Below are 26,874 nucleotides of genomic sequence, written 5' to 3' on the forward strand. Positions count from 1 at the left end.
GTCTGTCTGACAAATAGGACTGAATTTATACAGCTAACATAGAAATATAAAAATAGTTAGTAAAATGTCACAAACGTTACGTTTTTGAGGTATAGATATGTATTTTTATGTGCATGCAATTAAAGACTAATTTTACTCTTTTTATTTTTATTTTTACCATTAGAAATTACTGTATTGATAGATAGACTTTATTGCCATCCAGTCTATACACTAAACAGTGCAGAAAAAAATAACTATTTCCTGGCTCAAAATAGCGCAAAAAAGAAACAAAAAATATATAATATGTACAATATATAACACATATAAACATATGTAGTAGATAATTTTAATACTTTTATAAATATATAAAAACTGAAATATAAAGTAAAAGTGTGACAATAACTAAAAAAAATTGCTTATAAATATAATTATTGGACATTAGATTCCAGAGAGAGAGAGGGGGAGAGAGAGGGGGAGAGAGAGAGAGAGAGCGAAAGAAAGAAAGAGACAGAGAGAGGGAGCCTTGTCTCCGGTCCGGAACCAAAGAACTGTTTGAGTTTCCAGGTCGGACAATAGAAGACGCGGATTTTGGTTGATGTTTTCTTTTGCTGGATAACGATGGCTTTCCCAGAGTTTCAAGCGGAATACATATAGTGTTATAATAAACTATCTGTTCGAGATAGCGACCGCTCACTGTGTATGTACACATTTATTATAATTCTAGAAATAACTTCGAAAGTCGTTTGTGGTTCACGGACTTTTGCTAGTTAGTTAGCTAACCAACGCTACGCGGGCTGAAAAGTTGGTGGCTGTAAAACATCGACACCAGTAGTTACTGTTGACTTTCACAGCAACGTAGGTGCCTTGAACGAACGGACCAAGTCCACGGTCCGCTGTATGAGACTGCACTGCTTACACTGAGCCAAACGCTTTGCCGCTAACCTAGGAGCGCAGCTGTAGCGATCACAGTTGGCCAGAAATGCGTGTTTCCTGCGTTAGTCCTGCTCAACCTCAGACCCGAACTCTTTCATGGCATGCATTTTTAATTTCTCTTTGCTATTTGGGCTGATTGAAAACAAAGAATGTTTTTTTTTTACCTGATGTAGTTTCTGAGAAAACTGATATCCGCATATGAGGACATTCGCTTTAAATTTCGATAGAACACTAAGTCACATTTAAAAAATGATGTGCAAAACTCTTTATTTGGTGTCTTTATTTTGGTGTCCTGAGTTAAAAAAAAAAAAACCCAGTTGTGCCTCTTTGAGCAGTATGGCTCATTTGAAATGCTGCTAACAGCTGCAGGAAGACGTATGTCTGTGACAGTGTAAAAATATTGTCAAAGATTTCTGAACATCGCACGAAACACGAAACATTTGTCCAGAAGTGCTACTTCAAACGTGTGAACATGTTTACACCTAAATGTGTAAAATTTAGCATTGTGGCTAGACAGCCCAAAATGTGATGTCCACATATGTGGACGCCACGTCCTAGGAGGTTAAAGCAGTATCCTTTCAGATAATCAGAGGTGAGAGTCAAATATACAACGTGAGAAGTAAATACTACAAACAGTGCAACAATTTTCAAGATGAAAAGAAAAAGTCCAAAGTTTTGATGGTGCATCTTTAAACGAGTCAGTCCACCTCTGTTGAAATGACCGGTTGTAGCTATATTTGAGCATTAGATGGTTATAATGATATTTGGTTTCTGCAAATGGAAATAAAACTGAAATATAATTTACAAATAGTGCATTAACCAGTTTTGAACTTTTTTAATACCCCCTCCTTTTACACAGACTTAACAGTATTAGTATATAATATTGAGATATAGCAACATTAAGCTATAAATATGAAAGATACTTTAATACTAGGATAAAAATCCTTTGCAGAATCCATGGACCTTGTCCAGTGATGTGTTTCATCCCTTGAGATCCTCTCCTGGACCTTTGCTGCACCTGCCTTCAGATACAGCTTGTTGTCTTACAGACCTTTCGGTATATCTGAGCTTTACAGGGTGTTTTGTATCTTTAAGAATTTTTCATTTGGTAGCTATAATGCCTACATTGTTAATGCTATAGTTTTGATGAGCCCCTGGAATTACAGTCAGAAGGCTGCATTTTAACTACAGCAGCATTTCAACTAAAAAATAATCTTGAACGTCAGCAGGAACTTTTAAGTATTCTGCAAAAATTCAAGAGGGATCCAAATAAGCGTTCAAAAGTAGAGTTCAAATGAAGTACAATAAAGAATGAATTGTAGTGTAAAAATTAGTTGTTGTTTAAAAGCTATTGTAAACAGTGGTGGAAGTGAGCTGGAATGAAAGTGGTTCATGGGACGCTTAGATCTTCTGCAGTGCCAAATATGTGCAGCACAGCGTTGCAAGTTTACAACGTTATCCTTGGTTTAACTCGTGCCTGTAACCTGCTTCGTATTGTTCTCTACAGCTCGATGGCCTTTCTCGGTCCTCCCGTCCCATCTGCTCTTGCTTCATTTCTCTACTCGTCGCTTCCCTGTGGCTTTGCTGTAGGCCCCTCACGTCTCCACGAGGGCAGGCTGGGGCTTTGGTGGGTCGGACGCTCACTGGAGGCTGGATCCCTGCTGGGGAGAGACGGGGACATTGAGTGGGCCTCAGAGTATCACGCTGAGCCGGAAATTCACAGTGAAGACGGCAAACTCGCCACAAACTTTGAGACCGAAAGAGATCAGGCCACGAGAACAGAGGAAGAACAGGTAATGCACAGTGCTCACAGTATGCAGACAGAGTGGGCTATAGTCACTTTTAATATTGACTGTGCTTGATTTTGAAGGAGAAGTGTATATTTTTCATTTGGGCCTATTTTATAAATATTTCCAGATCTGAATATCTGCACTGGCTATCAGTGAGCACACTTTCATGTCCTTATTTTCATCCACTCAGTGCACTTTGTTGTTCTCTGTTTGCTTCAGCATGCAGTACCAGCAGCTGGTGTGCAAAGCTAACATATAATGCAGGGAGATAATAGCAAATAGGCTGCTGTTTGGAGAGATTGTTCAAGTTGTTTGGAGTCTGATCTTGCTACTGTAAGGTATTAGTGTTTGGAGAAAATCACAGACTGTATATAAAAGATGGACATAATGAAGTGACCCTACCCATTGTAGATTTCTGCACTCTGTACTTTGAAGCTTCAGCGTCTTAGCCACAGCCGTGTTGGTTTTTTGTTTTGGATACAGTGACGGTGAGCATATTTGGATGAGAGGGGGAACTGCTCCGATATCAGCGAGCTGCATCTATAAGCTGTATGTGTGTGACTCACACATGTAGACACTGCTGTTTAGGGCTGGGCAAAAGACCAATCAAATGCTTGCTAAACTTAAACTACCACCTGTACTGTGTGTGAACTGCCCAGTTGAGTAACTTGAATGAGTGGAGGTGAGGCCTGTGGGGCAGCTAGCAGCTACAGCTCTCTGTATCAGCACTCCTTTGTCGCTCTGGAGGGAAACCATAGAGCTGTTATGAAGGGGTTAAACCATCCACAGAGGCCAACACCACTCTTTGTACAGAGCTGTAAAAAAAACTTTTTAATGCTGTCAAATTGGCCATGTTAACATGGGCCTTTTTGGAGATTGAAACGCGTTTGGAGCCAGCCAAAACTCCAGGACATGAAGTTTTTGGCACCTCCGTGTTGGCTTTATTTTTCAGCCCTGGAGGTTGCCAGAACGCTAAACCGACAGTATCGAGAAGCTTCACTGACAAGCCTGTTATTTGGCCCGAGCAGCAACGGCGTCATGTCACAGCTGCTGGCTTTTTCAAGGTCTTCACGCAAGAAGCCTCTGCATTGGTTACATTCCTGTTATTATTCTCTGCTCGTAGCCAAGAGTTACACAGAGACAGACATCTGGCTTTATCCTCACAATCTTGTAGACAAGTACTTACCTCCAAGTATTCACCTGTCCAGTTCAAACATGCTAAATAGCTGTGGAAGGCCTCAGACATGTAAAGAAAGCTGCATGTGCAGAAGAATATATGTTGGACCAGCAGGTGAATCATGATTCATGACATTGTTTTGGCTGTGTAAGAATTATAAGCCTGACAGAGACAAAAACAAGCTACAGATCTGGATTCTGTGCATGTGGTATGTAAGGAAGTGAGGAGAGTAAACACACACTGGTGTTCCTGAAAGTCTTTTCAGTGATTCTGTCTCACAGAAATAAACAGACACTGTTGATCCAGTAAAAGTCAAACATCTTGTCCTCAGTGACATCGCAGAGCTGGAGTCCCGATGGTGGGAGAAAAAAAACGACAGGAGGTGCAGCTGAATGATATCACAGACTGGCAGAGCAGTGGCCAGCAAATCAGCCTGTAGGGAGAGAGAACGGGTGAAGCAGCAACTGAACTTTTAAATGACACTTAGGTCCCTAAGCTTTGGGACAGTGACACATTACTGGCTCTGCACGCTGTTATAGTGGATTCTAAGTCGAACAATTAAGTTGTGTTTGAAATGACTGACTTTTATTTTTCATTCTGGGGTTTTTACAGGTACAAAATCTTCCCACAGGCTAAACACACGGACACACACACACACACACACACACACACACACACACACACACACACACACACACACACACACACACACACACACACACACACACAATTTTAACAGTTGGATGAAAATCCTTCAAAACCACAAACATCACAAAATGCTTCTTTTCCTCTGCCAGGCCTTTACAGCAGCTGCCTTCATTTGTTGCCTGTTTGTGGGTCTTTCAGGATTCAGCTCTGAGGACCTCTGCTCTGCTCGGGTCATTACCTGTTTGCACTGATTGTTTTCTCAGGCTGAATCTGAGCAGAGAGTACAGCCTGCAGCCAAAGAGTCACGCTAAAAAGAAAGTACACTGCATTCAAACTATGATTACATAGTGAGTGTTCCATATAACGATATGTATCAGATGACGATATAAAAATGTCTATCGTTTGTTTCGTGGTGTCGCAAAATAAACTGTTAGCAACAACGACAGTAAAACCATCGCGTCACGTGTCCGCTTGTTTATTTTCCACATAAACCTTTCACAATAAAGCTCAAGATCCTGTTGAGACTTTTCAAAATAAACGGAATCACGTGAAAGATGCAGAGTGTTTACGGATGAGAAGCCAAAAAGAGCCGTCAGGTGCTAAAAAATAAACCTTAGACTCAAACGTTAGAACAGGCTTTTCCCTGCAGCACGCCGTGTAATAAATACTCACAAAGAAAACAGCAGCCGATACAACCTATGTCTAAAAATGTGCAGTTTCATGCATCAGTTAAAACACCCGACTCCAGCTACATGACGCCCAGCTGGAAACACTTCAGCAACCCGAGATTCACAGAATTTACAGAAAATATTACATTACATTTTTTGTGATTTATATCGTTATCGGGACGATGGATGTTTTATATCAGGATATGAGAGTTTGGTCATATCGCACAGCCCTAGTGAGTGATGATGAGTGAGCTATCCCACAGGAAGGCAGGACGTCACTCGTCATTCTGTAACCACTGAACTTATCAGAAGGTAGTGTCTGCTGCAGGTGAGGTGAAAGCAGTCACTTTCTTTGTGACAGCTTTTTTACCACCAGTGGACAATATCACACACAAACACCCCCCCCCCCCCCCACACACACACACACACACACACACGTATAAAACACCCCACACACACACACCCCACACACACACTGTGCTGTCTGCCTGCTGTCACCACCGTCGTTTGCTTTTAATATTAGTAACACAAGAAAAAATCATATTTTTCCAGCTAAAATCTTTTCACTTCCTTGAGATTGTTGATTACTGCAAACTTCCTTTTTATGTTTATTCTTTTTCCTTTTGTTTTAATGTATCTGATATTTCGACCCCTCTGTTTCCAAAGCTATAATCTGGAGCTGATTTTCACATGAATCTGTTTGTACGGTTCACTGAAAATATCTCTCTGTTTTGGTTCATAGTGACCTTTAATTTGTAAAAGCCTGAAAAAGTTTTTACTTTCAAAATTCAGAAATGTGTTCCTCTGGTTATTGTGCACAGTTAATGTTCATGAGCATCACTAGGGATGGAGAAAAAACTGATACGGGATAAAATCGCAATATTTTTCATGGTGATTTTGTATATATATGGATATTTAATAAAATACAGTAAAATACTCTGTGAATACCACCAACGAGCATTAAAAAATATCATTGAAAAATATCATTTTTCATCACATAAATCTGTGATTTACAAACACTGAGGTTCACACCCTCTTGTTCGATCATTGGCTAACGACATGTGAGTGACAGCTCGTTAGCCAATGAGCATGCAGTTTCATACCACAGATGATCCTCCATTTTTTTCTAGAAGTGTTTTTTGGGAGCTGTGGCTGTCGCCTCCCACCTGGAAGCCCCATCCATGTTTTATACTGTCTGTGTTGGCGCTCCTCTAGCGTGTTCTCCCACCTCACCCAGTGGAAGCTGGGTTAAGCTCCAGTGCCCTGTGGTTAAGCCGGGACATGGATGAACGTGCTGAATATTTACTGCATGTAGAATGAGTGAAAAATCAAACTTGAAAAGTGAACTAAATTAGTGTCAAGTTCAATAAGGGGCGGCAGTCTGATTTGTTTGTGTGTGATTTTGGACTCTTTATTGTCTCGGTGTTTATTTCACAGCTCTACTCCTTCCTCCTGCCTCAAAGCTTTGTGTCTTTATGATGCAGCTGACTCTCAGCTGTGGGACAAATTGTTGCTTTAATGCCCTTTAAAGCGCTGCCATCATAAGTGCATGTGATAATAGAGTTTCTCTCTGCATGCTTAACATTGAGCAGAGATAGAACAAATCGCCAGTCATTAAATTTAACCTGTACAGAAACCTTCAATTATCTCATCTTTGGGCCTGAATCGTGGCTGCACCTGAGCTCGTGACATCAGCTCTGCAGGACAAAAGCAGTAAGCACTCTTCAGCAAACACGCTGATCCTGTAAGAAAAGAAACGTTCGAGCGTCGTTCCAGCAGAGTGAAATCTCAGACCTGAATCCCTCCTGGCTGACTGAGGCATCTCATTGTGGGGTTAGCCTTGAGATGCTTCATAACGATTTCACATTGTGTGGGAGCTTTTGTCGGATGCCGTGCTGTGTCGGCAGCAGACGGAGCAAGAGCAGTAAATGGGAGTGTTTCTGCTTAATTAAGTGCAGACCCTGTGGGAAGATAATGAATCAGTGCTTGTAATTTCTACCAAACGTTTTAAAGAGAAAAAACATGAAGAGATCTGGTCAGCGATGCGTTGCTTTATCTGTGATTAATCTTTAAAAAAAAGATTTCTCACAGATAATTTGCAAGGGCACCTCGATCAATCCACGTACAATGCACAAGCTGCCCCTCTGAGACAGACGGGAGGGTACTTATCACAATTCTGAACATTATAATAAAAGTACATATTTCATCCTCGTATGGCAGAGTCAGTCCCGGTGCAGGATGGGAGACGGTGTGTGAATTATAAAACATATATTAACTGTGTTTTCCAGGCTTCAGTGGTGAAAGCAGCAACTCGAGATGCTTCCATACAAAGAGCCGTCTGGGTCAAGTAAGTCAGTTTTTCAAAGCAGACATTTAATCTGATTTATTTTGGACAGTGAAATCAAACACTTCCTCCTCTGATTTATTGCCACTGAAATAAAAACAGATCAAATTTGTCACGTCCATCACTGTCCTACAGGAACTGTAGTAGTGTATAGTAGACCTATGAAAACTGAGCAGGATGTAATGGGTGAGGTCAAACACTGTCCCTGCAAATACTCCTGATGCATGTGAAACTGCTTCTCTAATCATTAAAGTGGCTTTCAAATGTCATGAACACGTGTGGCGCCGTGTGCCAATGCCAGTGTGACAAACCCTGCACTCAGTGTGGTTACACGTCAGTCTGGTTGGTTTTATGAACGCCATGTTCACAACTTCCTGTCACAAAGAAAAGGAGCTAGGCGTTGCTGCTATCTGCCTGCTAGCATGTGGTTGCTAACATCTTACAACCATTATCGGCTGGTGTACGTTAAATAAACCAAAAAAACTAATGAGTAGTTTAACCAACTAGCAACATTTAAACTTGTGGTTGACCAGAAGTTTATTTACAATGGTTCTTTGTCCAGAAGGTAACATTAGCATGCTAACATTGTCCCACAGACAATGCTAGCATGCTAACAGTACAGAGTTGCAGTTCTTAAAAAGTCACAGGCTGTATTCATTGTGAGGGTTACCTACTTTGTCCAGTATCACATTTGGACTTCAGATGCACAGTGACTGAGCTCACCCAGTAAAACAGAGGAGGCTGAACAGGCTGGACTTCCTTAAATGCAACGTTCCTTTATTTATTCAGCAAACAAATACACTCTGTATAAAAATAACACAAGTTAGCGTGATAATTTCCATGTACCAGGGAAATAAAATGGTAAAATATTAATAATTGCTTATTCAAATACAGGACATTGAATGATTGCACTAATCTAAAGGCTAATAATGTTATTATAATTCATGACAGTGCAGTCTAAGTATAGTTAGCAGGTAATAACTGTTAAGATATTTCAGCACAAACTTTGTGGTCAACGACACAAAGTTTGTGTAATATTCATTGAGTGGGTCCGTGAATGTCCAGCATGCATGGAGGTGATGTGATTCAATGTCACATTCAGTGTAATTTATTATTGGAGTATTCTGATTGATTGTGATTTGGTTCAGTAAGCCTGGAGTCTGGATTTTACCATCGTGACTTATGCAATAGAAGCAGAAACAAGACAAACTGGGAGACGTTGATTTTCTCCTGAAAATATTCAGGCTTAGATATTCTACTAGACTCAGGTACGTGTTCAATGCGTGGCATGGAAGGAGAGTGGCAGCCTGGGTGGAGGCGTGTTCGCTGTGTGATGGGGAATCAGCTGTCCACGGTGCTAGCACCACGGGCTCCTGCTGCAGCTGCTGCTTAGATGTGTTGGAGTGTTCAGATAATGTTTAGCTTTTCATATAAAGCACCCATCATATTCAACATCTGGATGCTGGAATGGCTCCTGCATCACTATTTGAAACTTCCTGTTCCTCAGCCATCTCCGTCCATTCTGGAAGTTTCTACCAGGTGGTTTGTTTTTTCAGTGCTGCAGCCTGCATGTCGTCCACATTACCTCCTCCTGCAGGAAGTGTACTCCACAGTTCCCTGATTGAAAACTGGACCATTTATCTCTCACTGACTGAAACTGGAAACACAAATATTACCATCACATTCTGACGCTTGTCTCCTGCGATGGGTCATCAGAGACTCAAACACAGACAAAGAAAATAAAGAGTAATCAAATAGACTCTGCTGCCACATTATGCATCACCTCACATACATTATGTTGGCATTCAGCCTTTTTGCCCTAATTCTCAGTAATCAAATGCAATAATGCATTATAAATTCTGGGAGCTTCTCTGATTATATACATTTTTCTTTAGTATGTATTTCTGTTGAATTCCCCCAGCTTTGCCTGCCAGGCACCAAGCAGAGCCCAGCAGAACGTGTCGGTGCAGTGTGTGTGGGGGGATGTGTGCGAGGGCGAGTGTGTGGATGTCCGTCTGCGTCTGTGTCGGGACATCCAGCCGGGAACAGAGCTGCTGCTGTACGCTGACAGCGTGGGAAAAGTGTGTTCACATGTTCGTGGTGACTCCGCTGGACATACAGGTGAGAGCGAGAACACGGTCTCCTCATGTCAGAGTCTGTCATTTATGTTATATTAGGAATATTAGAGCTTTTTCTCAGTTGGATTTTTACTCAGATCTGTATTTGTCTTTTTTAACTGCATCGTCACAGAACTTTGCAGCATGTTAAAATAAAATCACAGCCAATTAAAATACATTTAATATATGAGATGATCAAAGGTTTATTTATCTATTTAACACAGAGACCAACATCTTCTGTCATCTGCAAGGAAGAGTTTCTGTTTCACTAACAGTTTCAAATCCAATATTTATCGTCTTTTTCGCTCGGGTTTGTCCCTCACCGGTCCTAGAGAACGTCTTTCTTCTTAAGCTGTCTAAGGAGCTTGGAAAGAAAAGCGTCTGGACTTCTTTAAGTTGCTTGAAGACATTTGACCTCTCATCCGAGAAGCTTCTTCAGTTCTAAGGTCAAATGGTGGAGAGTCCCAGTAAAATGAGCGGTGCTGAGGCAGATTTGCAGACTTTCTGCAGATTTAGCCACTACAGACCTCCCAACTTCATGTGGCCTTCGTATTAGCTCGTTACTTCTGTCTGAATGAAGTGGTTTCTGAAAATCCAAAGAATATGATGCTTATGCTGCTTTTCAATGCATCGCCTTAATGCTGTCTTAAAAATCCAACAGTGAGCAGCTAGCTACAAACTCTACATAATGACAAATAAAAAAACAGATGTGGCTCCTTATTAGGATTAGCTTTCTAGCAAACAAGTTAAATTACACTAAACTAGGCTAAGCATTAGCCAAAAGAAGATGATGTTTGTAATCAGGTCGTCTGGCCTCCAAGGAAAGCTGTGGTGACATCAACAGGCTATTCGAGGGATTGTCTCGTTATGCTGATCGTCCTAATGTTAAAAACACTGTAACACAAGCATCAGCCTGTTGTTATGATGATATGTGGATTCAATTCATAAAATGACTTTTAGCAGTAAAGTCTCCTTACTTCCACTCTTCAGCAGTCTAGTTTGGTTGAGCTTAAACCCACTGCAGCTTACTGTTTCTGTAGTTTTGTCAACCGTTGTGTGGCTGTCTCTGCTCAGTGCAGTTAGAAAGTCGTAATCTGAGTTCCCAATGCTTCTCATGAACAAGACATTTCAGTGCTGCTGCGATGAAGATCCCAGGAGATCAGCAGCATCAGAAACCAGCCTGTCAACGTCTGCGATAACATTTTGCCCTTTCACTTATTACATGTTCATGTATCTGTGGCTCCTGATCCGTATCTGTAAGAGTTTATTTATTAAACCAGGATCACATGATCGGCTGACTGTAAAGTTGCATAAACGAGCACAACTAGGTGGATGGTTTCTGGATAAAGTTGCATAGATATATCTTTGTGTATCCAACCCTTTGCAAATGTCAAGATGAGTTAACAAATCAGACACATTTGCTGGAAATAGTCGTACTCTTGGAGTACTTGGAGTACTTCTTGTACTTCATATAGCTGTTGTTGTGAAGTGTGCAAACAGAAGTTCAAGTGGGTAAGGTGCAGTTTTCTCTCTATACTGATTTATGTGCTTCACCTGCAGGATCGAGGGGGACATTTTCCAATTCGTAGGTCTGAGACTTGAATGTCTCAGCTTCTATGTCAACATTATTTTCATGTTTAACAGCATCATTTAGTTTCAGCCGAGAACTGCACGCTGAAAAATCTCTGCAGTCAGATAAAAGTCACTGAAAACTAGGATGGAAGCTCGGGATTAATAATTAGTAGATGTAAAAAAAAATCTGGAACACAGAATGCATTAATTAAAAGGGAAAATGGAAGGAAACAAATGTTGAGCTTATTTGTTTTAGAGACAATAATATACTCTCCAGCTCTGCTTATCTTTTATTATTTATGTTTGTGGAGGAGTGATGTGTTATATGCTGTGATCGATGGGACACTGAGGAGGAGCTTCATGCAGAAAATACCCAAAAGCACCAGACTGTGGATGTCTTATTAAACTTGTGCTATAAAGCTATAAATCTCAAATGCATTTCCAACACAATTTTGAATGCTAAATGAAAGATAATAAGATAAAAGCAATTGATCCCTGCAGGGAGGTTACATTGCTGTGGTGGCAGATAGTAATTAGATTTAGAGGGGGGAAAGAAAATTGCAATATAAAGAATAAAATAACGAGTACATAAAGGAATTAAAATGAACAAGAAATAATGAAAGAACAAAGGTAAGCAATGAAATAGATGGAAAATATTTGAAATCCTTCCAGAAGAAAAACACAGCAAGCAAATCATAAACCAGACAACTACTGTCCATAAGTAGTATGTGTTTGTCTAAATATGGGTTTGTAAGTCATTAAATGCAGTAAAGACATTTGTTTCTAAACCTAATTAGCGCACGGACAGCACAGCGGTGCTCGGTGGATATTTAGGACATAAAGGCACAACATTAACATAAATACAGTGATACAGATATAATTGAGGCACAAAAGCTTTGCCGTATTTAGGCATTAGTTCTGAAGCTGGTTTAGTCCATGTTTCACTGCAGTCCAGAGATAAAAGACAGACGGTTACAACAGCTCAGTTTTTCTTGTGCTGCACTTGTTGAACAGAGTTATTTTCCAGATGGGGCTCGTGTCCACAGGCTGCTGTTTCCGTGTTAAGTGCCTACGACCTCATTTTCTGAGCACTTCTGTCAAGCGCTCATTGTTGCTAGGATACAAAAACTGTGTTCTAGCATTCAGACTTCAGTTGCTTTAAATGTGAGAGCTTAAATAACTGGGCTGTCAGTGACAGCAAAGTTGCAAACCATCACCATCATCACTTTGCACTAACAAGTGCACATTTGCTAGGTTAAAGACTGGCCGAGGTACCACTGGCATCCTCACACGCATCTCTGTCAAGTCTACACAGGGCTGCAGTGAATGTGGAAAAAGGCTGTAGAAGCACAGCATAAACATTTACTGTAAAGTTGAGTTTTTCTTCAGTACACTTCATATTCAAGTCACTGAGTAGAATGACTGAGGAGACAACTTCCAGTGGGTTAGTTTGGTAAATTGGAGTATTTATATTTATGAGTCCAGAAAACCTAATTTACCATCAAGTATTATGATTATAATCTCAGTCAGTGGAAAATCAAAAGTGTGTGCGTATGTTACGTCCCTCTGCAGCTTTTAATCGTCTCAGTGTTTTCAGCTGGTGCTAATTGGCCACACCTAGTCAGGTGTGGATAAAAGCATACCTGAGGCAAGCTTTCCGGCAGTGCACTAGTCTTTGCCTTGGTGGCACCAGCCATTTTAGCCAACCTGGTTTTCCATTTTAGGATGAAACCTCTTCTCACCCACACTCTGTTATTCATCTCCTTTTTTTTATGTTGCGGCTTTTGAGCCGGGTCGTAACAGCGTAGAATTACCAGTCCAGTAAAACATAAAGGTTGGCACTGTGGCCCCAAAATAAGGTTTAATTTTTTTTGCCCCCCGTAAGTTAAAGTCCTACTTCACAGTAAACCTGATGTGTGCATTTTGAAATCCGGTCTTTGGGCGTACAGGCTGGACAACTGGAATCTTTAACGCTTGGAATTTTACCAGATTACTGAGCCGTGTCAGCAGAGGTGACATTTATGGGCACAGCAGTGTTGCACAAATTGAATGACTGTCAGCCACAGGATGTGTATAAAGGATCAAAGTAGATTCAGGTTGTGCTCTGTGAACGATTATTGATTTCTGAGTGAGATCCATACCATAATCCTGCCATCTTGTTTAAAACCTGACATGCTGTGGCAGCCACAGTTCAGTGGGTGTCTATGTCCAATGACTGTGTCCATCTTTAATGTAAAGATATATTTGATTTTTTTTACTGAGAATACAGTGAGCACGGTAAGAAAAAAGAAGGCAACGATGAGCACTGTCCATACTGACGATAGGAGGATTAATATGGGAGGAAGACGCAGCTGCAGTCCCCCATGTTTAACTTCTTAAAAACTCATGGCATAGTATTGCAATACAAAATGTAAAAAATGCTGCAGTGTCTGAAATCTGATAGTTCTGAATTCTAGATGTTTTAACCAATTGCTACATTAGCCAGAATGAGCTAGCAATAGCTTGTTAAAAATTATGTGATAATTAAGCAATGAAGTAAAGAATAATTTAACACTGACATTTATGCTGTACAGTAAAATGATGTTTCCAACATAACATGATTGTATCCATGCTTAGATGAGGAAGTTGACGGCACTTTCCTCCTCCTGAGGCTGCCATCAGTAGCCTGTTAGCTTAGCTTAGCATAATTACTGGAGGCAGGGGAAGAACTAGCTTAAAAGCCACTGTCTTGTGGTAACCACAGCAGGAAGCCAACTAGTTTAAGCCTAGCTTAAGAAATGATCTGATTTGTTAACCTCTGTAAAATCATATTATAGCTCTTTGTTTAGTTTGTGAGGTGTATTAGTTACCTGTGTCTTTATTGTAGGCTAAGCAACCAGCTACAGCCTCCTACTGAAAAACATGTGTGGAAGTGCTCTGCCCTTTGAAAGCCAACAGGGACTGATTGTTCTCCAACTCAAATCACAAAAACCTCAAAATATTCAGTTTACCATGATATAAGGCAGAAAAAAGCAGCAAATGCAGATTTCTCGATATTTAAAGCTGGAAACAGAGAATTTGTGGTGTTTTTGACAGCTTCACTGTATTTCTATTGGTCAGGAGAGAAGGTGGAGCAGAGAGACCACTCAGAAGCCACAGCTGCCAGTGTGTCAATCAATAAAGAAGTGACAGCTAACAAACAGGAAGAGAAAATGCAGGATGATGCAGAAGATGAAGATAGAAACCCCAAAAGATGCATCGAGAGGAGTCACCCAATTACACAAGGGAGGAAGAGAGTCAAGGGGGTGCTGTCGGAGCCGAGTCCAGACTATGACAGACAGCAGGACGATACCACAGACAGTGTAACAGACAGGACACCTGATAATGACACAGCAGCAACTGGTAACAAAGACAGTGTCCCGTCTCCTGTGGACAGTCAGCCACACTGTAACTCTGCTGAAGGAATAATGGCAGAGCCCAGAGACTTCCCTGCACCCGCTCCTGTCCGCTGCAGCTCCCGCCTGGCTGCTAAACCCCGACGGGTTCACTGCCTGAACAGCCGGGTGAAGCGACTCCATGCCCGCCCCGACTCATCCAAACGCCTAGAGGCACAGAGCCAGACCTCCACCAAAGATGGAAAAAGCTCAACAGAGATACCAGAAGGTGAGATGGCTGCAGTGCTTTGTCCCGATGGAGTCGCCCATATGTGGCATTCAGAGACCAGAGAGAGGCGCTACAAGTGTCCCATATGTGGTAAAAGGTTCTACCAGATCGGCCACTTGAAGAAACACCAGTTCAGTCACATGGATGAGAAGCCTTTCACTTGCCAGGAGTGTGGGAAAAACTACACGTCAGCAGAAAGCTTCAAGGCTCATCAGGTATCACTCAGTCAGCTTACTGACTAGTCCTTTATTTCGACTCCTTAATTTTATCTCATAAGTACACCGCATGATGGTGAATGCACATATTAAATATAGTTAATATAGTTACAGTTAGGAGGTTCACTTATATACAAATAAAGCTTGTGACACTGGCTCCAGATTGTTCCAAACGCTCTGTTTCAGACAGTTGTTTTCAGTCCTGGCTTTGAATGATGTCATAAGGAGCAACCAATCAGAAGAAAGGTGTTTTATAGTGAGAGGGAATGAAAGTACATCAGCTTGTTTCTGACACTGGGTGAACTGAGGGGCTGCACAAAAAGTATTTATTTGAATGATGTAAAGTGTCAGTGTAGGTAGTGTTAAAAAATAAAAAAAAAGTTGGAAAACACTTTATTAGAACCAGATCAAAAGCCTCTTCTTTCATTTCATGCCTTTCTTTTTTTACCCAGTTGCTCCCTTTTCTCCTCTTATTCTCTTATTTTCTCCTCTTCTTGAATACAAAATCCAAATGATTGAGGTAGTGATCAAAATGCTGTGGCTGATCTGTATATACACAGTACAGCAATATGTCTGCGATGAGCTGAAGTTTGAGAAAAATCAGGTTGGATGGAGGTCCTTACAAAGGGTCTTAAATGCACTTTTCTAGGAAAAGTGCATTTAAAAAGCAGTAAATTGTCACTGCAGCAATTTCCACTCAAAGTGCTGTTGTTCATCTGAGACCGTACAGGGTCAGAGCAACTTGTAAGATTTTTTGGAAAGTCTGGATGCTAAACCACAGGCAGGTTGCTTACACCTGTAGACATCCTCACACATCTTTGTTTCTCTCCGTGCTGTTCAGCGTGTCCTTTTTTATGTCCAGGCTTTGAGTCCCTGAATGATTCCTCTCCTCCAGTACAGTAAAAGTAAAGTAAAAACACAGTTTTTAAATGTTTTTATTTCTTTTTTATTCTGAGTGGTGGACACAAAAAGTGTTGTGCCAAGGAGTAGAAAAAGTGGCCTCTGAATTGCACACCAGAATGTTTTTGGGGGGTCAGGTTGAGTGGATTGGAGACAAAGTTTGAGAGGCTGAGATGGTTTGGACATGTGCATGGAGAGGAGGGGTAGTAGAAAGGTTGAGCTGCCAGGCAGGAGGAAAGGAGGAAGAGAAGGTGGACATGCAGAGGGCCGGTGTGTGAGGAGAAGATGCTTGGGGTAGGGTGCGGGGGAGGCAGATGATCCACTGAACAAGAAGAAACAGATTGAGTTAAATATTGTATAAAATCTATTTATGTGTAGATGAGTCACCGCGGGGAGCGTCCCTTCTCCTGTCCTCACTGTGAGAAGACGTATGGCCTGAAGCGGGACCTGAAGGAGCACATGGTCCTGCACACGGGGGAGAAACCCTATACCTGTGAGCACTGTGGGAAGGCATTCGCACGACGCCCATCCCTACGCATCCACCGCCTCCTTCACTGCAGTAGAATGAGCTACACTCAGCCTCCTAAGGTAGGGAAGAGTTCCACCCTGTTAGGTGTTTGTTCTCTCACATGCGCCGACATTTTCAAGTAATTTTAATAAGGAGGACAGTGCATACAATTGATTCATTTCCTTCTGTGTGCAGTGAAGAAAGCTGTTTCCCAGTGTTGTTTGTGTCTCAGCACCACAGTTTGAAATCACTCACGTAGCATCTTTAAATTTACACGCCAGTCTTGTTTTCCTTCTTTTTCCTCCTTGAACAGCAGTTTGAAGTGAAAATGTTTAATAAGAAGGAAAGAAGACGTGCTGCTTTTGTGTTTCTCCTCTCCCAGGTGCAGTGCACAGTCTGCCGCAAGCTTCTGGCTAACTCGGGCTCTCTGAGGAACCACATGAAACTCCACACGGGGGAAAAACCTCACATCTGTCAGCACTGTGGGAAGTGCTTCAGTCAGAAAGGTAACGTCCGAGGCGTGGGTGTGATCCTTCAGCTGCAACAAGCTGATCACTGGTCAGATGTGCTCGGCTGGAAATGGCCAACTTTTTACAGAACACCAGGTCTGGTTTTAATATAAGAAAATGTAATAAATTTGTCAGACGTACCTGCTTCATAAGTCACTTCCTCATAATTAAAGAAAATATGTGATGAGCAGAAAAGAGACAGAAAAAATGCAAACAGCTGTTTTAGCCATAAGTCTGCATATTTTAGTTGAAACTCTGTGACTGTCAAAGTCATTTCAGCTTTCAGACCAGCAGTGAGATTCTCTGTCACGCTGCCTGTTGGCAGTCAGAAGGTTTTTGTTTTATGATCATTAGTAACTGCATGATCTAAACTCACACTGCTTCTCTTTAATAACCGGCCTGCTAATATTTTATTATCAGGTGTAATCAGTTCGTCCGACTTTAACGAGGGTGCTCTTTATTTCAGATTGCATGGTTGTCTCTATGATTCAATTCAATTTTATTCATATAGCGCCAAATCACAACAAGAGTCGCCTCGAGGCGCTTCATATATGTGCTGCAGCAAACTCTAAAGCAACATTTTGACACAATTAACAAATACTAAACAAGGTAAATGAAGCCTGTAGGAATGCCTGAATCTAGATGTAGACAGATAGTGCTGTTGGTTCACTTCATTGTGTGTTTATTACATTTAACAAAATAAACCTATAGGCTACATGTGCAGATGCTTCCAGCACAGCTATTTCTGTCCTGTGTGCAGTTTGCACTTTACCAACGCATCCTTTTGTGCAATAAAAATAAAAAAAGGTCTATACCCCGCCGCTGTAGGGGGCGCCACACAAACTAACAATCAGCTGATTAGTGTACTTTAGCACGATTATAAAATATACCGGCTTCCTGTTTTGCCACAGTTTATTTGAGAACATTGATCGTTTTTTCGGCAGTTTTTAGACTATTCTATATTTCTCCATAGATATGACCTAAAACATCATTGAAGAGAACCCAATATTACATTTGTACACTATGCAGTGAGGAAGATGATTGATGAAGTCCATAATTTCACCTGCTCCACTGAGGCAGCAGAGCTGCTTCTCCCTGGTGCTGCCATGAGGCAGAAATCATTCCTGCAGCTGTACAGTAACTCTCCTTTCTGTCACAGGTGAACACACCTGTCGGGCTTAATAGATTCTGTATTATATCTTCTTGCAGCAGTTTCTTTGATTTATAGGGGACATATTATTTATTAATGCAAATCCTTAGTTTTACTTTTTACTCTTTGATTTGGATTTTCTCACAGTATAAGACCCTCACTATGCACCTGTGGCACTTCACTGTGCTCATTTATTGTGGACTGTGCTATTTTTATTTCTTTATCCTGCTGATATAACAGGGATCAATAAATCATCAATGTGTCTATTAATCTAAGAAGGACTCTGTGGGCTCAGCCTTTGACATATGCTGAGGAGCTCAGTCACTCAGAGGCAGTCAGAGCTGCTGCTCTTTTCTTCTGGGGGGGGCAGCAGCTTTTTTAATGTAGATGTGTTAGTAAGAATTGAATTGGCTGGTGAATATGGGAATCAAAAACCAGTCCTTATAGAGAATTGGTTCCCAGTAGTCCAGTTCCTTGGAATTGTTGGTCTGCTTGCCTGTCGGTCCTGCTGCTCTTGCACTACAATATGCGTGTAAGTTTTTATGTTTATTACACAAAAGGACAAGAGTGCAGCAGTAAAGTTGCATCATGCTACTTCAGCTCTTTGCAAGCTAATGCTAAGCTGAGAGCACAATGAGAAATGATAAGTGAATCAATTAGGATTGAAATCAATAAGTAAAATAGATAAGGGAATCACAATCGCTAAATTCTTATAATTCATAATTTCACTCTGCTGGTCATTTCTCACAGATGCTATAAAGGCATCATCATGAAAGTGAAAGCAAAATGAGACGAGAGACATTTTGTTAAAGTCGTGTCCCAGGATATCACTGAAAGTGCCGAGTGTGACGCCACCCTGTGGCCTTTCTGTGTGCGTGGGTTGTCTCCTCCCACAGGTCAAAGACAAGCAGTTAGTGGGGTTCAGTTAATTGTCCATAGATGTGAAAGTGAGACCTTTGATTTGGATAACAGGAAAACAGTTTAATGGAAACACAGAAATGCTCAAACTGCAGTGTCATAAATGAAGCAGGTTTTCAGTGTTAGTCGTCTCCCTGAACCAAACTGTTTACACACACAGATCAAATTGATATTGATCTTCTCAACTCGATACGCTGCTGAAAAGTAAACGTGTTACTTTCTTACTGTTGTAAAGTGTTTCCCAAAATGTCACATTTGTTCTGGTCACACTGACGTCATCATTTTTTTCAATAAGTGACTGTTACCCTGCTGTTTTCCTTCCACTCGATGTCGCTTCCAGCTGTGATCAATTCCTGCAGTTTATCTTTCCATTCGTCAAAGTGACACCACCAACACGTTACTGGACAAATGCATCATTCCCCTGCTCCCACTGCTGCTACAGCCCCCCCGACCCCTCCCTTTTAATAAGCAACTGTCTCTGTCTGTTTGTGTGTGCAGGAAACCTTGAGTGCCACTTGAGAATCCACAATGGAGAGAAGCCGTTCTCCTGCTCAGAGTGCAGTCAGACATTCTCCCAAAAACCGGAGCTGCGTCGGCACATGTTCTCCCACACCGGAGGCGGTTTTCTCTGTAGCTACTGCGGAAAATCGCTGAGGGACCCCCACAGCCTAAGGTCCCACGAGAGACTGCACACTGGAGAAAGACCCCATTGCTGCCCTATCTGTGGAAAAGGTTAGAGCTGCATATTAAAGCTTTATAAGTCAAATCATTTTTTTAAAGCAAGGAATGAGGCTCTGCAGCAGACCCAGGACACGCTCTCGGCTGACCTGGGAACGCCTCGTGTTCCACGGATAAGCCAGAGGAGGTGGCCGGGGAGAGGGAGGTCTGAGCTTCTCGGCTTAGGCTGCTGCCCCCGTCACCCAGCCTGGATGAAACAGGATGAGAAATCCCTCAAGTCCTGTAATGTGTATAAATGTATAATTCTGCATAATTACCTCTGTGGCATCTTGTAACTCTGTGTAGCACAGTATGCTTTATATATACTATCCCAGTTGGAAAACCAGTAAGTTGAGTACATTAAATAGAAAAACACAAGCCTTATGGATTCAGAGAAGTAAGCTATAGAGTAGGAGCTCTAATTAAATGCACTTTAAAACCTCTGAAAACGACACTATGAGAAACCCACATTTAGACCACACACACCACAAGGCATTAGTCGGGAGGCTTTTCAGTCACGCTGTAGGGTGATCGATATTAACAACTAAACCTTTAAACACAAAAGCCTCAAATCAAACCCTGAAGAGTCAAAATCTGAATCAAACGTAGAGATGTATTCTCCCTCTTACTACAAACAAATGAAGCACAACTACAGTATGTGTGCAAAAATACACATGACTCAATATGAGGAAAATGATTACAATTGATTTAAAGGCATTCATTTATATTTAGCAAGTCATTGTGCATTTAAAGGTGTAAAAAAATAATGTGCACATTTACGAGCCTGAAAAGACGAATAAATAAGCCAACAGTAAGAGCACCGCACCAATCTCAGAAACCTGCTAACCCTTCATCCACAAGAAAAAACTGGTGTCTGTGTTACCATCCGTCAGATCAGTGAACCACTTAAAGATGGTTTAAGAGTCAAAACAAGCATCGATATAACCAACAGTGCGTGTCAAGCACTAGGCCTCCTTATATACATTATATTCTGTTTTGTTATTTTGTCAAAGAACTAGAAATTATTTTTTTGTTAAAAACTGCAGCTGAACCTAAAATGAGGCAAGTTGGACAATTTCCCTCCAAATAGCCTCGTTTGTCTCACTCATCTGCAAACGTTGTGTCCTGCATGCATGACTGGAAAACACAAACTACTCGTTACAACTTGGGCCAGCTTTCTTTTTACGAAGCATCAAACAGAAAGTATGCATCCATCAAGTTCAGGGTTTTATTATTGATGTCCAGCACATGCAAGAAACATTTTATCTCTCACGGACAACTGAGATGTATTTATACCTCATTTAATTCTGTTCTTGTATTTACAGCAGTGAGCATGGACGTTATATTACTGACAGATACATGAAGGGTTATTTAGTGTTGTGAAGAAGAACTTTCAGAGTACTCTTTACAGTCCTGTGAAGAAACAAGTGCACCCTAAATAAGAGGCAGGTGTTGATGATCAAATGTATAAGTGAGCCTGACTCCCTAAAAGCAGGAGGTTTGACAGTGTGCTGCATGTAGGTGTGTGTTAATATGAAGCCGCAGTCTTCCCAGGAGTGCACATCCAAACAGATCCACCCAGGCTCAAACTGTGCAAAGCTCAGACAAACAGCTACACCTGAGGCTCTACAGCTCTCACAAGTATGTTAAATGTAAAAGTTCATGACAGTTAAATCAAAAAAAGACTGAACTGAAAGCCTCGTCTCTCTAAACAGAACATGGAACAAAGTCCTTTGGACAAATACGAGGACATGTTTGGCCATAACTGGTGAGAAATAAACACCTCATCATCTGCCAGGCAGGGTGGTGGAGCGGTGGGCACCTTGTAGTCACGGTTGATCGTGACCTCCCCCGTACACTGAAGTACTCTGCAGTCGGTGTGTGTGAGATGGAGCTTGGCCGCAGGATAAAGATTCCAAGCACTAGGGCTGGGCGATATGACCCAAAATTCATATCTCGATATTTTTTAGCTGGATGGCGATATAAGATATATATCTCGATATTTTTTTTAAAGCCATAAGTTAAGAACAAAAAGAGAGTTCTTAGTCACACTGTGTCCCAGATGTCACACGGGCACTTTTATTTACATACAGCGTAGATGTACATGAAGAAATTACTCAAAAATAAATTATCAGCATTTATTAAATAATCATGGTCCATAAATAAAAGAAAACAATGTTGTTTTTGTGCATAACAAAAAGCTCACAATTGTGCAGTCAAAATGTAAACTAATAGACGCTGAGCATAATAACAAAGAGACAGATTTCACAGCTGCACCACGTCTCTGAACAGGTGCCATTTATGGTCCTTATACACACACAGTACGTATCACTCCGCGAGGCTCCTCCCCGGTAGCCGTAATCCTCCGACATCAAGCGGTGCAGCTCCGTAGCTTAGCAAAGTCATATTAAAAATTTTTTGACAAATTGCTGAGCGCTGTGTACCACATAAAATCGGTTTGTGGTCAGCAAGCACAACCAGAATTCATACATAAGGCGCGCTGTCGATTTTTGAGAAAATGAAAGGATTTTAGGCCGTGCAGCTCCTCCGGGCTGCATGTCGTTAGCGCGGTTAGCTCGTTAGCGCGGTTAGCTCGCTAACACGTTGACGCCGTCCAGCCCCACGCACGGTAACTCGCTAACGGAGATTTTCCGCTTTCATCTTGTCATTGCCTGCAGGTGAAGCTATGGGGGAGGGGGAGTTGTGTTCAGTGAAGGAGAGGCGAGGCCGAGTAACGTTGCGTAGAGACAAAAGTGGACGAAAGAGAGGCAAACCTGCGGCTCCACAAGTATAATTATAACGTAACATAGACTATATCGATATAAACGATATTGTCACATCTTATATCTCGTATGAAAATATATCGATATTTTTAAAAAACTCGATATATCGCCCAGCCCTACCAAGCACTCCAGGCCCAGTTAGTCCAGACCTGATTAAAATGCTCTAACATGACCTTAAGATAGATGAATGTCGACAGTCCTCAATGAACTGAAGCCATGTTGTAAAGAAGAGTGAGCTGAAACTCCTCCACATCGACGTGAGAGACTAATGAAGAAAATGATTTCTTCAAGTTACTAAAGATGGTTCTACAAGCCAGAGAATAATGAGCTGTTCTTAGTTTAAAGCTTTTTTCCAGAGGATCATATTTCTTAGATAAACACAGGCCTTGAGTGCTTTACATACAACGGCTGTAATATATCAGATTTTTCTTGATTTTGTAAATTGCATTAAAAATAATGATGGGTTATGAAATCAGACGTCCACTGTACAAAAAACAATACAGGTGTAAAAAGTAACACAGCTGCAAACAACGAGTCAGCTCATCTTCCATCATCCACGTTTAATTTGTTTTCCGCTCTTTGTGCTTTTCTGATGACAGATGACCTTGGATTAATCATGCTCAGCTCATGTGTAGAGACATGTTGTGCAGCTTGAACTGTAACTTTATGCTCTGAATTTGCTAAAGTTTGACCCTGACAAATATATAGATATACTACACCAGCCATTAAAGTGAAAAAGGAGGATAAAGCAGGGTATACTTTTGATTTACGAGCTGCTAATCTGAGTCAGCAGATTGTATATTCATGTTTGGTAAATCTTTGCATTTGAAATGTACTTTTGAATTTTCTGTCTAGGCTACACGTTGGCTACCAAGTTGAGGAGGCACGTGAAGTCGGCCCACATGAAGGAGAAACCATACACCTGCCACTGCGGCGCTTCTTACACTGTGAGACAAAGTCTGCTGAGGCACCAAGCTCAGCACAGGACAGACGGAGGAGTTCAAAAAGAGGAAGAAGAAGGACGTGGAGAGGAGATGCACACCAGAAATCAGGAGGTTCCACAAGAGTTAGCAAGTTCAGGATGCAGTCACCCAAAGCCAATCAGAGGCAGACCCAAGAAGAACTTCATCCCTCAGGGCACAGCAGAGAAGGACGGAGGTGAGGTCAAGCAGAGAAGATCACAAGAAAAAGGAGAAGAGGAAGCAAAATTAAAGACACTTGACTCAAGAGAGGGAGATAGCGTAGCTAACATCCAGCACGCCGTCGTGTACGTCCACACAGACGACCTGTCAGCGCCAAGCTCCACTCCTCTGCTCTTCACCTCGGAGGGCTCGCTGCCTGCAGGGACAGAACAGGAGCTGGTGGAGGTTTTGATATCGGAAAGCGCAGAGCAGTGCATTGTGGTCCACGGGCAGCAGGGGGTAGGAGAGCTCCTGATCTTACAGGAAGAAGGAAGTGGACTTTGCTCTGTTGCTCAGACAGTAGAGATAAACACAGTGTAGCTGTGATCATGGCTTCTGAACCCTTTGAGGACATCTTTAGTATTTAGGCCCTTCCTCTAACCTACCTCATCAACGGTTTATTTATTTTGGTACGTTTTATTGCCATTGAACGACCTTTACAGAACAGCTGTGAACTAATTTGATGGATTAGCTGCCATCAAATGATGCACACTTACTTGTCTGCCTTCTGTACAGGAAAGTGTGGGTGTATAGAAAAAGCTCTGAACACGAGCGAACTGTTGACACCCAGTGCTGACATTTACTGCTGATGTGCAGCACTTATGCTGTAAAATTGGCATCAAATCCTCTGCATTTACTTGGTTATTATCTTGAGTTAAAAGAAACAAAATAAAAACAGGGTCTTGTCATTATAACCAAAGAGCTCAATCTTTGTCTCGTTTGACCATAAAACTTTCTCCAGAAGGCGGCTGCACATGTCAGTCGAGCTCATGTATGTTTTGTAGCAGAGGCTTCATTCTTGGTTGGCACAATCAGTCCATTACAGTAACTGGCTTCACTCGTGGTGCTGGTGCTCCAGCAGCTGCCAGTTCATGGAAGATTTAAGGCTTACTGGTTCCTGGGTTGTTCCTAAACAGATTCCTGTTTGGGTGACAGATTTGGTCGTCCTACAGACCTTGGAAATATGCTGACACATCATACTTATGTCCAGTTACAGATCTGAGAGTCTGCAGTTACATAGAAATCATCCATTAGGCTTCTTTTGATCGTGCTCCAAATTCTTGTTGTTTAAAGTTATTAAAGCCCAGACTTACCATGATATTCATGACCATGATGAGTGTATGCAAATTTTTGACCACAACGTGAGGTTTTAGACGATGATATCGTTTTTGTAATCTTGCTGCTCTATGATGATACAGAGAACTGTAAATCAAACAGTCAAAATATGATTAAAGTGCAGACTTTCAGCTTTAACTCAAGGGGTTTATCCAAAGTATTGCATTAACTGTTGAACTTGTCAGCAATACCAAAAAGTCTACCTCTCCATGGTTAAGAAAAACAACTTCACAACAAGAACATTCTTGAGGAGGTGGGCGTATCTCAGGCCGATCAATGTCTACACGTAAATACAGAAGATTTACAGTAAGGTGCAAACCAGACCAGGAAGGGCAGATTAGACTTTGGCAGAGAGCAGCTGTAACAGCTGACACAGTTCTGTCTACATTCTCAGAGGACTGGATTTAAATCCATTAACTGTTGTTTTTCTAGCTAAACTTTTTACACTCGTTGTTCTGGGAAGGACACCTTTATATTGCAGTTGTGTTATGAGCTTTGTCCACGTGTTCTTTTATCACTTGAGGTCTAAAATAGGCTGTTATGTAAGATTCTGTCCTTGTGCTGTTGTACATGGCAGTCAGGCCTGCAAAGACAAATGATGAGAATAAATGGGTGTTTGACCTTTAATCTAACCTTTCCTCCTTTGTTGTATTCTCTCTGTGTAGGATGCCATGTTATAAAGGTGCGCTTCAATCAGGGATCCCACTCATCATTAAAGACAAAAGGCTGTTCGAACAAATGGGATCTAACTAATTCCCCCGTGGAAATGACAGGAGAACATGCGGCACTGTGCAAAGATTTGAGGCCTGAATCTTAAAATAAACACTTCACTAAGATAATAGACCCACACAGACGTATATACAGACAATTATTGTGAGTGACAAGGAGCCTGGACCGTAGGGATGAGCACAATTCAAATTTCCACATTAGGATACATGTTGTAAGGTGTGCTTTAGGTGGTGGCTATATATTAGGCTGTTTTCTCATGTAATAGTGAGAGGAAGCACTTGTGCAATTTCTGTTTTGAAAAATGCGTTCTTGGGAGGTTAAGCAGACTTAGGGGCACTCACAGGCTTCAGGGCTTAAGGCAGTCACCATGTAATTGCAGTGTGTGTGGTTGGAGGCTGCCTGGAGAACTTATGTTGCATGTCATCCCCTCTCTTTCACCTCATTTCCTTCACCTTTCTACCATCGGCTCTCAAAAGGAATGAAAATGTCTCCCAAAGCTGCTGAAGGCAGGAAGAAGAAAAGCATTAGAAAGTATCCAAAAAGTATCATTTTGCAGCCCATCAATTCAGACCCATTCACGTTTTGCTCTTCATATTGTGGATGGAGTTTAAACTCATGCACATTACACTGCACTGTGGGGTATTTAATGTTGGAGGGGAAATGGCAAATATGTCCATCCAGACAAAGTCTATATCATAAAGCGAGCTGTCTGAATAATGTTTTTAGAGTCACTTTCATCTACTCCACAATTTACAATCTTTCTGTTTAGTCCTTGGAAATATACACAGCCACTAGAGTAGACTAGACTTACTTCACTTTAATTCATATGTAGAAGTGAAGAAAAGAAACCTTACGAAGCTAAGAGACACAAAAACCAAAGAAGAACCTGAGGCTGTCACAGTTTTTTTAAAACACTACTGTCTGCTGTCTTAGAACCAGGAGACTGAGACTGGGGATACAAGCAGATCCAGCTTTTCTGCAGAGACTCTGGGCTCAGCCTTAAAGACAGAGTGAGGCTCACTCTGTCTGATAGTATTGGAGGCATGTGAGGTGATGGGGAAATGTCCCACCAGATCGAAGCCCTGGGGCAGATTTCTACAGGCTTTGGAATAATTCATGGTAGAGTGGTCTGGGCATCAGACTGTTGTCCCCATAAACTGGACTCCAGTAAGTATCAGACGATGGGTGTAAAGAAGAAAGGACGTGCTAAGCTATTAATGTGAAGGCCAAGATGATAATAAGAAATGAAACAAGATAAATAAAATATAATTTAATAAA

At 41.5% G+C, this 26,874-nt stretch overlaps 1 protein-coding gene across 1 annotated transcript; it reads left to right on the plus strand.

The window, feature by feature from the left end:
- The first annotated feature begins 550 nt into the window (after positions 1–550).
- On the plus strand, positions 551–25,504 carry znf408 (zinc finger protein 408). The gene is made up of 9 exons (XM_004566373.4): positions 551–676; positions 2,420–2,705; positions 7,484–7,542; positions 9,461–9,660; positions 14,328–15,085; positions 16,364–16,573; positions 16,876–16,999; positions 19,569–19,802; positions 23,426–25,504. The coding sequence occupies exons 2-9, from the start codon at positions 2,424–2,426 to the stop codon at positions 24,070–24,072; spliced, it is 2,514 nt and encodes an 837-aa protein (XP_004566430.2). The 5' UTR covers positions 551–676; positions 2,420–2,423; the 3' UTR covers positions 24,073–25,504.
- The last annotated feature ends 1,370 nt before the right edge of the window (positions 25,505–26,874 follow it).

This window comes from Maylandia zebra, linkage group LG1 (assembly GCF_041146795.1).
Source record: "Maylandia zebra isolate NMK-2024a linkage group LG1, Mzebra_GT3a, whole genome shotgun sequence".
NCBI classification, from domain to species: domain Eukaryota; kingdom Metazoa; phylum Chordata; class Actinopteri; order Cichliformes; family Cichlidae; genus Maylandia; species Maylandia zebra.

Bases quoted from the DNA above. Each gene is read 5' to 3' on its own strand.
- znf408 (XM_004566373.4), top strand. From the start codon at position 2,424: ATGGCCTTTCTCGGTCCTCCCGTCCCATCTGCTCTTGCTTCATTTCTC. The intron at 7,543-9,460 runs GTAAGTCAGTTT...GAATTCCCCCAG, and splicing joins CAAAGAGCCGTCTGGGTCAA to CTTTGCCTGCCAGGCACCAA. The intron at 9,661-14,327 runs GTGAGAGCGAGA...TCTATTGGTCAG, and splicing joins TGACTCCGCTGGACATACAG to GAGAGAAGGTGGAGCAGAGA.